Raw genomic sequence first — 11706 nt, forward strand, 5'->3', positions numbered from 1 at the left:
ATTAAATCCAGCCCTCCCTGGCTGGAGAGTCCCAGAAAAATGCCTGGTGCTCACTGAGTGACTTTCCTAATATTAACTCCAGACAGCCCCAGGCATCAGGGGGAGGAGATATAAACTGGAGCATGAGATTAACTCCCAAAGGAAGGATAATGGATTTAACACCTCCAGTTAGCTCTCATTACTTTTCATTAGAAAATGACTTTCTTCTGTGGCCCTACCTTGGAATTCCACTTTCTCAAATTTAAGCTGTTGAGGGGAGGGAAGGGAAAGAAACTTTGCTTGTGGGACACAATCAATCCTTAACTACCCCAGGTCACTTTTCCAACCACTATGCAGGTGATTTTAAGAACATGGATTCACAGGTTTCTATTGGAGAGGACCACAGAGATCATCTAGTCCTACACTCTCATTTAAAGTACAGGGAAGGGAAGGGACTTGGCCAAGGTCACACAGCTAACTACTGGCAGAGCTAGGACCAGAACCCAAACCCCTCTCTCACCTAACTCCCAGACAGAGGTTTCCCCAATAACAGCGTACTGGCTCAGTCTAAGTAGGTAAGGACTGAGTTTACTTTTAGTGATACTTTTCAGGTTAGCAAATTAGCAGTGTAAACAAGATTATAAGAGGAATATTTACTCTACTTAAGAGAACAAACTGCTTCAAACAATCTAGAAACACTTTATCTACATGCAAACAATGTAAATATGAGAGCCTCCAAACACTGCTTAGGCTGCTGTAATGCTCAACTCAAATAATTTTTTTAAAATTATGTATTCACCTGTGTGACCTTGGGCAAGTCACTTAACCCCAATTGCCTTGTCTTCCCCCCTCCAAAAAAATTATGTATTCATTAAAACACAGGCAACACTTTTGTTACCTAGCAGTGCTACTGCACTTAGCTGAAAATAAAACTTTTTTTTTTTAATTCTGTGATTGAGACTGTTGTTATGGTTTAGTTGTGTCCAATTCCTTGTGACCACATTTGGGGTTTTTGTGGCAATGATACTAGAGTGGTTTGCCATTTCCTTCTCCAGTTGATTTTACAGATGAGGAAACTGAGACAAACAGGATTAAGAGACTTGCCCAGGGTCACACAGCTAGTAAGGGTCCATGGCCAAATGTGAACTCAGGAAGATGTCTTCCTGACTACAGATCAGGCACTCTATCTACTGTGCCATCTGTCTGCCCCTTTGCTTTGGCTATTAATTTACTGTGTGATCTTGGCAAAATACATAGCCTCTGGGTCCGAGTTTCACCAATCTGCAAAATAAAGGCCCCTTACACTAGATGATCAGTTAAATCTCTTAAAGTTCTAGCAATCTATGAATAATGTTTCTTCAAGTGAGTCCAAAAACAATACTCAAATTTCATTTAACAAATTGAGTGCCTAAGAACAAGGCCTTATATTCCAGAGAGGTCTGTTCTAAATGCCTAAGCAGTTGGCTTCCTACTACTCCAAAGCCACCACTATCACTGAGCCAAAGGGCACTCAGGCCCCTGGTCTGGAGCCCAGACCCAAATTTCCTCCAGAAGATTTGAAGAGAAAGGAAAGAAAGAAAAGACTTGCATAAGGCTAAGCCTGGCCCTGGATACCTCTGTATCCCATTAAAGGAGTTATATACATTTGCAATCACCTGGAAGAGAATCTCTTTCCCCGACCTGGGGCCAGCTGTCTTTCTTGGAGAATGACCAAAGTTTCTGTCAATCATTCCTAAGGAAAACCAAAGCACCATCTTCAATCACAATATCTCAGTTCCCAGAATCCTACTTAGCTTCATTAGAGCCGGATGGTGCCTTGTCCAAACCCTCATTTTTCAGATGGGAAAGCTAAGGTCAGATGAGGGAAATGAAATAGCCATAACCACAAGACAGAAGAGAAAACCAGAATCCAGTCTCAAGGAGAGGAGTGGAGTTGAGTAGGGAGAGGAGATGAAGGAAAAACTTGGTCTTGCTCTCAAGCCAGGAAATGGCAGATCTCTTCTCTACTGTCCTTAAAGCCTCTTCTGAAAGAAAACCAGCCACACCTGACAGACACAACTCAGTTAGAAGAACAGGCCATAAATGATCAAAAGTAAGACAGACCACATTAATTGTCCCTTGAGGCCAGTCGCTAGTTAAATCTGTTTATGCTTCCTACCATCCACATTCCTTCTCATGGATGTTCTCAGTCTACAAGGACAGGTGGATCCAAGAACCTCTCTTTCCACAGAAAGGTGAGTCACTTTTATTGGCTAGCAACTGACCAACCTATTCTTTGCAATTTGACTGATCTGCTTCTATACCTGAGGATTTGCAAATGGAGAATAAAAGTGTCTTCTTGTTATTGTTTGGTCTTTAAGAAAAAGGAATCATCCTGTAATTCCATATTTCACAAAAGGCCACCTCTCTTCCCATTCCAATTTGGGGTAATTCCAGAGTGTTTTCTAGAGTGGCTGTTGCCTGGGCAGGAAGTTCTGGAAAACATGCAAAAATGAACTTAACTTTCTGGAGACGTTAAGAAATCTGTAATTGTCAAGTCTTAGAATAATGATTTCTACTTCTGCCCCTGGTTTTTTGGTTATGAGATGAGGCGGGCTGTTTGTCCAGGAAAAGGACCCTTCCTCTTCTGGCCCCAACTGCAGCAGATTACCCGAGGCATGAATGTCATAATTCAAGAAATATAATTGGTCCAAAAGACCTGACCTAGCAGACATGTGGAGGATTGGAAAGCTCAGCTCTTAGTTCTCACAGGAAGGCTCACTGCATTGCCTCAGGCAAATCATTTCATCTCTCCCAGCCTCAGTGTTCCCATCATTAAAATGGAAATAATCATACTGCCCACCACCACCTCGTGGGGGAGCAGAATGTCTGGAGAGTGCTTTTATGATCTCCAGATGAAAGCTTCTGTCAAAGTGCAAAGTTATTATTGTTACATTATTGAGGAAAGCAATCTAGACTCTCAATCAACTCAGAAAAGCCACATCCTTTCACTATTTATAGAACAGACATGAGAAACAGGAAAGGTCCCTCCTCTCCTAAATTACTGGGGGGGGGGGGGGAGAGAACTCACTCTTCCCAACCTCAGTCTGAGTAGTGGAATGCTGAGACTCTATGGTTTTGTATCTTCTGTGGAGAGATCCTCCCCATTCTATAATCAGACCTGGGTGGATAATCTCCAAATGACATCACCTCAGAGACTTGTCACTAGGCAATGGACTGGTCCTTGTGGCCTGGCATACTGTACCATGACAGTGTCTTGGGTCCTCATGCTACTGTGCATCACCTTTATCTCCTGCTGCTCTTTCCCCAAAACCAAAGGTTTATATCCCCTTTTAGTCTCTTCTAAAAAATCAAGGTTAAAGCCCCTGAGCCCCTTTACCCAGAAAGATCTTGGTTTAGTTATTTCAGAGGTTCCTTTTATCCATTGTTCATTCAACTCCACCCTCTTCCTCTCCAGCCTACAGTCCAGTCCAGTCCCCCCCCCAACTTAAAAAAAAAATTTTTCAGGGAAAAACTTTGGGTAACTCATAGAACCAATACATACAATAAGAAAATGTTCTTTTTTAAAACGTTAAGAGCAGAATCAAACAGAATGATAGATCCAGACTTTGCAGGACCTTCTTTCTTGCCATCTACTCTTCTTTCTAGCTCTCTTCTCCCAACAGTTTATAGGCAATCCCTTCTACTTGACACTCAGTATTTTTAAATGTGTTTTTCTAACCCTTACATCCTCTAACTATAAGACAGAATTACTGCATAAACAGAGGAAGTCCTGTAACAGACTCATTTTTTTCTCTCCCAGCTTGAAACTAATGATTAGATTTAACCTCTCTCCCTCCTTCACGCCTTTCAATCAGAAACAAGATTGGTACCCAGGCATGGTACAAAGAGTGTTGAATCAAGGAATCAAGGACTGGGTTCAACTCTCAGTTTAGTACTTACCATAGAGTGACCCTGGGCAAGGCACACTCCAAGCCTCAGTTTCCTGACCTGTAAATGGAGATTTATTATCCCTTATCCTGCTTTCCTCACAGAAATGTACCCAACACCTTCTCAAGCAACTCTCCTCTGTCCTTCTTTGCCTTTCCAAATGTATACACCCAAGGCCAGTTTCTTCCTGAAGAGAAATCTGCCATTCCTCTATCAAGTTTGTATGACAGAAAGGTTCTGGGGGCAAGCCCGAATCTTCCCCACCCTCCTTGAGAGGACCACAGGGGGGCAGCTGCATCCCAGTCAGCTCCTGTCAAATGAGAAGGATTTCTCCTGTCCAGGGGAATTTGGCAATAAAGAAGACTAGGCTTTCAAACCCTGCTGGTGAAACAATGTACAGCAGCAAAAACCATCTCCCAGTGGTTCTCATCCAGTGACAAAGGTTACTTTGCCTTAGTGCCATAAACAATTACGTTTTGAATCCCTGATCCAGGTTTATCAAAAAAGGGTAATTCTGGACCCAGCTTGCCTCAATATGGCCATGGCTCCCTGCTTTCCTGCTGTAACCGAGAACCCCCAAATGCCAGAACATTGCCCTACTAGAGTCATCCTGGGGTATTTATTTCACTCCATTTTCTAATTGGATTTGTAGGGGAAGCACAATAGGGCCTTTATGGCCCAACCGTGTTAAGTGCCAGGCCAAATTGAGGTGTGGCCCTGGGCCAAAAATGGAAGGGGCCAACTCAGCTTCTGCTATCTCTGCCCTGGCCTGGGCTTCATTTAGGAAGCTTGGAAGTGGAGTTCCCAGTAAAGAGATATTTGGGAAGGGAGGAGGGAAAGAGGTGGGGGTGGAAGGATAGCTCTTTCAAGGTCATGTCTTCTGTTCCATGTTAGAGGGCTTAAGGCAGAGGATTAGGGGTTACAATAGCCAAATTATCTTCTAGCAATGAGAAAAGGGGTCTCCTGTGAAAAGGGCCATGACTACCATGAAAATTCAAAGCTCCAGCCACAAGGACTATGTTGACACTAGCAACACTGTCGTGCCTTATGGTGACCACAGGCAGAGTAAAGGGAAATCACTTGCTTTACCCCAGCAGAGTTTCCGTTTCCAACAGAGGGCAGCAAGCCAGACAGAAAACCTCAATGTATGACAACCAAAATCTCCATCAACATGGCTGGCTGTCCAAGGTAGTCCACCCCCCCCCCCAACTCTCTCTCTCTCTGTCTCTCTCTCTTTCTTCCCAGGTGCTACCTGGAGGTCACCTGGGAAGTATCCTTATCTAATTTGACCAGAATGTTACAAGAAGAGAATGCCAGAGCTACTAAAAAAGGCCTTAGAGAACATCTTGTCCAACCCAGTCATTGTAGGGATTAAGAAACTGAAGTCTAGAGAAGAGGAGAGACTTGTTCAAGGGTACAGAGAATGAGCCAGGATTAGAGACCAAGTCTCCCAACTCCGGGTGCAATGTGCCTTCTGTAATACCAGGCTGCCTCTCAGAAGTTTTTCTCCATCTCCAATTATATTATACTGAAAACTCTGTACATATGTAAATCTGCTGGGGGTGGGGTAAGACAAAATAGCCAAGAAGGAAAGTAAGGGTGGGAGAAGAGATTGTGGGGTAGAAGGGTATGGGGAGTTATGCATTCTGGGAAGCCACACATGATTAGTCACACAGCATTAATCTGCCTCCCTCAACAATAGCTGCCGAATTTCGACTGAATCCCAGCTGTCGGTCCTTGAATGAAAGAAAACAAGATTTAGGGCATCAAGCGTCGGTGAGGCTTCTGCAGGGGGAGAAAAAAGCCAAAAAGGAGGAAAAAAAACCCTCAGCGTTCATTCATTAGTGGCTCACAAAGAGGTCTCCTCTTTGTCCATTAAACTGCTCATGGGCCTGATTAATTTGCTGAAGTTTTGGGGAAGGAAGGGGGTGAAAGGGGTGGGGTGGGGAGGGGCAGGGAAGAGAGCTACCAAACTAGGCAGGGTAGCTGGACTGAAACAGATGCACAAGCATGATGCCCAGTGTTGTCAAGGAAATCAGCCAGTCAACAGTTGGAATGAGAGGGCCTCTGAGATGCAGAGCAAGGGGCTACTTCTTAATCTGAAGCCTCAGTGGTGGGGATGCCTCCGCTCTTTTTTTTTTTCTCCTCACAACTACCAAATGCTTCCCTCATTATTCACTTCAAGGATGAACTCAAGTTGAAGAGCATCTGGCTTGGAGGCAAAACCTGATATAACTAGATTTTAAAAATAATTCCTTACCTTTTTTTCCCTGTCTTAGGTTTGTTAAGAAAGTATTTATATTCATTGTTTATCTCCCTGGAGCCTCACTCACAAAAGCCTCAGGGAAGGAAAGCAACAATTATATTTTACAGAGCAGGAAACTGAGGCTCAGGGAGAGATGATTTACCCATGAGCCAAGATAATTTGGGAACTAGAACCTTGATCTCAAAAAGTAATAGTCAATAAATATTTATTAAGTGTCTACCATATACTAAGTCCTGTGCTAAACACTCGGGATACAAAAAGAGTCAAAAGAGTCTTTGCTCTCAAGGAGCTCACACTCTTAACTGAGGAATTAGATTTATAAAGACTAAAGGAATAATTATAGTCTAGATTTACCAACAATTTACAGGAAGTGAAATAACATGCAATTCAAATTGGACTCCCCCATCCCTCCCATCCACTCCCTCTCCCCCAAGGAAGTTTTTCTTTCAAAAGTGTCAATATGGTATTATAGAGAGCTTTTCCAGAATTCAACCCTTGCATGAGAAAAGTCCAGGAGTACTAAAACTCAGGTACTTACATCATAAAATATTAAAACCAATAGAAATTAATTTTATCCTAAAGGAAACTCATCTACAGAAAAGAGAAGGGAGGAAAGGGAACATTTAAGCATCTACAATGTGCCTGGCATTGTACTAAGAATTTTACAAATATCTCCTTTGATCCTCACAACAACCCTGGGAGGTGGGTGCTATCATTATCCCCATTTTATAGTTGAGGAAACTGAGGCAGATAGAGATTCAGTGACTTGCCCAGTCATATGTCTAGTGTCTGGGGCTGGATCTGAACTTAGGTTTTATAGACTTCAGGAACACTTCTCTAGTCACTGAGATTTATGGGCCAGAAGGGCTAGAAGTTGAACACCAATTCCATCTGTGTCTCAGTATATGCCTTTCTGTAAAATTGAATTATGTCCACTGGAAGATCAACCCTATTGAAACATTTGGGGGAAGAAAAAGGGATATGGAAATCCAGGCTCTGGCCCCTAACAAGGCACATAGTTTCCTAAAGTGACCCTCCACCCCAAAATGGGAAGAAAAAATTATAGACTAAACCAACCATTGCAAATGCTGTAACTAGTACTTAATAAATGATTGCCAGACTTTTTCTAATAAAAGTTACCATATGATTTCTCATCCTTGTACTATATCTCAGAAGAAAGACAATGACTTACTGTAAAGACTATCAAAGACTACTATACTCAACAGCCCACAAAAGCAGAAGGGAATGGTTCTCAGACCACTCCAAGTGCATGAATACTTACATGCACGATTCTGTTCCATTGTCATAGATTTCACACTTGCCTCCATTCAGACAGGTCTCTGAAGGTTGGGAACACCGAAAACCTAGGAGATATGTACAAGAAGCCCATCAAGGGTCATATTTATGAGTCTTAAGCTATTAATTAATATACCAACCTACTTCCAACCCTGGAGACCTCAGGAGTCAGGGTCCAACCCTTAAACCTTCCAGAAAACTTGCCTCTTCCTCATGACCCCTCCCCCATGTTGCACCCAGAACAAGTCATATAATCATAAATTTGGAGTTGCAAAAACCTTAGAGATCATCTTGTCCAACTCCCTTATTTATTATTTGACTTCTCAGTTTTGAGAAATCCCCATGCCATCCATCTAGTATTGTACTATAATCTATTTATATCATCATAATCGCTTAATAAATGTTCATTATTGTTGAATTAGTTATAGAAGAAAAATGTATATTTGCTAAATATTCTGCATCATATGTGTGTAAACACACATGTACACACATATAAATACATGTATGTATAGAAATATACAAACACAGGTACCAGATATCTTATGGGTAGACACCCTTCTAATGAATTCTTTTGATATTCTTAATGAAGTCAACAGGAGGTAGGAAGGAAGAATGGTAGGCTGAAGACTGGGGCTATTTCTATAATGCTAACTAACTACCCGAGGTCTACCCCAGACTACTAGCTCAAAATTACACGATTGCTTGGCAAAGGATGGGAAAAGTTACCCCGAAGCCAATCTGACCAACTCAACTACTCAAAAATTCCACCAGCATGACTTTCCCAAACTTCCCTCGATCTCCCTTCTCGCCCACCAAACCAGAAGCCTATATTTTAGGGGAGACCCACATCTCTTCAACGGGGAGGAGGGAAGGAAAGGAGAGGAAAAGGGAAGGGAGAGGAGGGGGAGGAGGGAGTGTGTGTGTGGGGGGGAAGCTGAGACTACAGTGAGCGCTCAGAAATGCAGTGAATTGTCTGCCTGTTCAAACATCCATGGTAAAGTGACTTATCTAGCCAGTCCTGGAGGGGGAGTCTGAATAGCCCCAAAGCAAGCCGCACACACTCCCCTCCTGGCTCGTGGGAAAATGCGACAGCTGCGGGGCCCAGCTTCCCCAGAACTCCAACAAAGCGGGAATCAGAGCCGCCCATTGTAGCTCGTTTAAAGACACCTCTTGTTGCATTATTGACTGTAGGGCTAGGATTGAATACTCTTACCTCCCGGGACACTCAATACCTGCTCCCGGGAAGATCTGAGCTGCTCCAACCGGCCCGCCTCCCCCCCCCCCCCCCCCCCCCCTTCTACCCCCCACGACACCCGGCAACCCCCCCCCCCCCCCCCCCCCCCCCCCCCGAGCGGTGCAAAGAAGACCAACCCCCCCTACCCCTCCCCCCCCCTCTCAAAAACCAATGCTGAGCCAATTCGAAGAATCCTGGAGACAGCCCCCACCCCACCCCGGGTCCATTCCTGGGCCGAAAGAGAAGTAAACTCTCAACCCAGAGCCCCAGTTAGGAGTTCGGGCTACATAAACCAAGCATGGGAATATAGTGGACTCGTCCCCGCTAGAGGCCTCGTTTCCTGCAGAGTCAACTCAAGTTAGGAGTTCGGGGTGGGTTTGGGGGGGAGCTGTGCCCAGAATCTGCGGGCTTTTTTACACTTTTTTCAGAGGGGCGAGTAGGGTTAGGGAGTGTTGTTCTTCTTTGCACCGCTCGGGGAGGGGCGCCCACGAAGCGTGGGAAGCAGAGAGGAGGGAGGCGATGAGTGGAGGACACCCGGCAGAGGGCTGCCTGACTCATCGCTGCTCCGTGGGCTGAGAGGGAGGAGGGAGCTGTATGGGGGGCCCCCTGCAAGTGATCGTTCTCACAATCCCCAGAGTTGTCATTCCTTAAGGCCAGGAGAAAAGGAAACTCCAAAATAGAGGGAGAGACCACAGGAGCAAGAGAATGTTCTCTGAAACTTTTTTTTTCTTTTCCACCCCTTTTTCCAGGGAGGGTCACAGATGCTTAAAAGTTTTAGGCTTTTCAGCCAAAAAGTTACCCATCCCCCAAGCTTCAAGCAACTTTCCTGTAGCTTTTGGGAGGGCTGATCTACCAGGGTGGCCAAGGTCAGCAGAACCGCCGCGGTGCTGAGTACCAGGGAGTGGGGCCACATTACACCCCCCCCCACCACCACCACGGCACCGGGGAGCGGGCTTCCGTCGGTTTCCTCGCAAAAACTAAATACTGTTCTGAGCCCGAAAACCCCGCGCTGCTGACATCCGCCCCCAGACCTCGATCCGAAAGTGCAGTGGGCAGACAGAGAAGAAAAGGCCAGAGAGAACAGGAAACCTGACTCAAGTTCGAATAGAAAGAACTCAACCTGCGGAGAAGAAACCCAAAGCAGGGGGTGGGGGTTGGGTGCAGGTTTGTCGCGGGGTGGGGAGGGGGGAGAGAGACCCAAGTTTGTCAGTGGCAGATGCAGGTTTGGCAGGGAGCGGGGGAGAAAGCAGGCGGGGGGCGGGGGGTGAGGGTCACTCAAAAACTCAGCCCTAGCCTGCAAGGCAGTTGAAGCCCTCCCCACGACCTACACTTATCAGCTTGGACACACAACCTAGATTCTAGACCTTCCCTTCCTGTTGCCCCCTCAATCCTCGCCCTAAACAGAGCCCCCAAATTGGGGGCGACAGTAGCCTTCCCTGCAGTGGAAGGGAGAGTCTCCCGAAAAGGGGAGGGGGCCTGGGGATGGATGACATCCTGTCCGTAGCCAAGGGAGCAAAGTTGGGAAAGGGGTGATTCCAGCAAGTCCCATCCTGGCCTGGGAGGTACTGACATTCCCATCCACCCACCGTTCTACAGCGGCCACCACCATCACTAGATCCCGTAGCGACCAAATCAGGTTGCTTCCCCCTCCCCTGTACAATCCATGCCTGTTCGTTCTCTCCCCAATGCTGGCTGGATCAGCCGCGTCCCTCCTCCAGGAGGGAAAAGTTTTCTCCAACAGAGCACAAAGTTTGCGGGCTTGCTAGCCCCGCCTGATTGTTCCCCACCCCCAGAGCCACCGGGTTCCGACCTCCACTGGAGCAGTCCCACGTCCTACCTCGTGCGAGGACCGGCAGCAGCGACAGACAGACGACGGGCACTAGGAGCGGCCGCATGCCTCCCGCAGCGGCAAGCTCTCCCCCAGCGGTGCTTCGCTCGGGCAATCCCAGAAAGGCTCAGAGTGACATAAGGTCTCCGGGCGAGCAGGGAAACCCTAGGTAATATCTCTCGGACAGGGAGCCAATCTCGTCCTAGTCTTCCCCTTCTCTGCAGGAGGACCGGCGCGCATGCACTGTCCGAGTTCACTAGTTCTCTCGCTCCCTCGCAAATTTCTCCGCACCGCTCCCGGCTCAACCCAACGTAACCTACAGCTGCCAAGACACTAAGTGAAGCGGCGAGCTAGGCGCCTCTTCCACTCCTCCTGCTCCTCCCGCTCCTCCCCCCACCTCCAGCTGTAACCTCCCTCTTCTCAGAATCCTTCCGCTCCTCCTCTACCCCCTCCCTATAGAGCCTCTCTAGGCTCAGTCACAGAGCTCTCTGGAGAGACCGCGGGCCGAAGATGCTTTCTGGGGTGTCCAAAGCTCTCCCCGAAGAACCCTGAGCATTTTTCTGGGGCTGGGAGGGCGTCCCGTATGGAGGGACTACTTCTCGTTTGAAAGTTTCAGAAGCTACTGAAAGTTTGTTGCGAGCTTGCGGAGGGATTCTTGGCTCTTGCACAAAGTTTCTGTTCTTCGCCTAGTCTTTTATGCATTTGCATGTCAATGGAGGAGCCGCTGGTATCGGGGGCCCGGGGGGCCGGGAGAATGGAGCTTAGGGTGTGCTTAGCCGCCCCAGCAAACCTTCCCTTCCTTTCCTTGTCTCCGGCCTCCCTCTACGGGCTGCTCTCTGAGGGCTTCATGCAAAGGTGAAGACAGGGAAAGTGGAAGGATCGTTCAGGACGAAGAGACAGGAATGGTCCCGAAGACTGTCTGATCTGAATGCCTTAAAAGGCAGTGAACTGGGCTAGGGGACTTGGGTTTAGAGAACTCTCCGGCCCCACCCTTGAGAGCTTTCCTGAAGTGGGTATTGGATAGGGCTAAGACGAGGTGGGTGACCTAAATCCCCCTTTTCCAACGCAGGAATTAATCGTGGAGCACTGACAGGTTTGTGCACTCATCCTGGTACCAGTCCCTCCACCCCTTCACCCCCTGTTACTCTGGGGACTTCTAGGAGATCAGACGTC

General features: G+C 46.9%; 1 protein-coding gene across 2 annotated transcripts in view; it reads right to left on the reverse strand.

Annotated features, from left to right (window-relative positions):
• The window catches only part of NOTCH1 (notch receptor 1), a 75587-nt gene extending 64121 nt beyond the window's left edge, over positions 1-11466 (reverse strand). Inside the window, exons 1-2 of one of the 2 annotated variants that reach the window (XM_069069207.1) lie at positions 10543-11466; positions 7458-7539 (exon numbers count right to left, since the gene is read on the reverse strand). In XM_069069207.1, coding sequence (XP_068925308.1) covers positions 7458-7539; positions 10543-10600 — 140 coding nt within the window. In that variant the 5' untranslated portion in view covers positions 10601-11466. The remainder of the gene's footprint in view (positions 1-7457; positions 7540-10542) is intronic. The other variant, XM_069069206.1, reaches the window with a different exon arrangement.
• Positions 11467-11706: the final 240 nt, after the last annotated feature.

The sequence above is a fragment of the Petaurus breviceps genome, unplaced genomic scaffold (assembly GCF_028583685.1).
Source record: "Petaurus breviceps papuanus isolate PSGF00001 unplaced genomic scaffold, PetGlider_PUasm1.0 90779, whole genome shotgun sequence".
Lineage (NCBI taxonomy): Eukaryota > Metazoa > Chordata > Mammalia > Diprotodontia > Petauridae > Petaurus > Petaurus breviceps.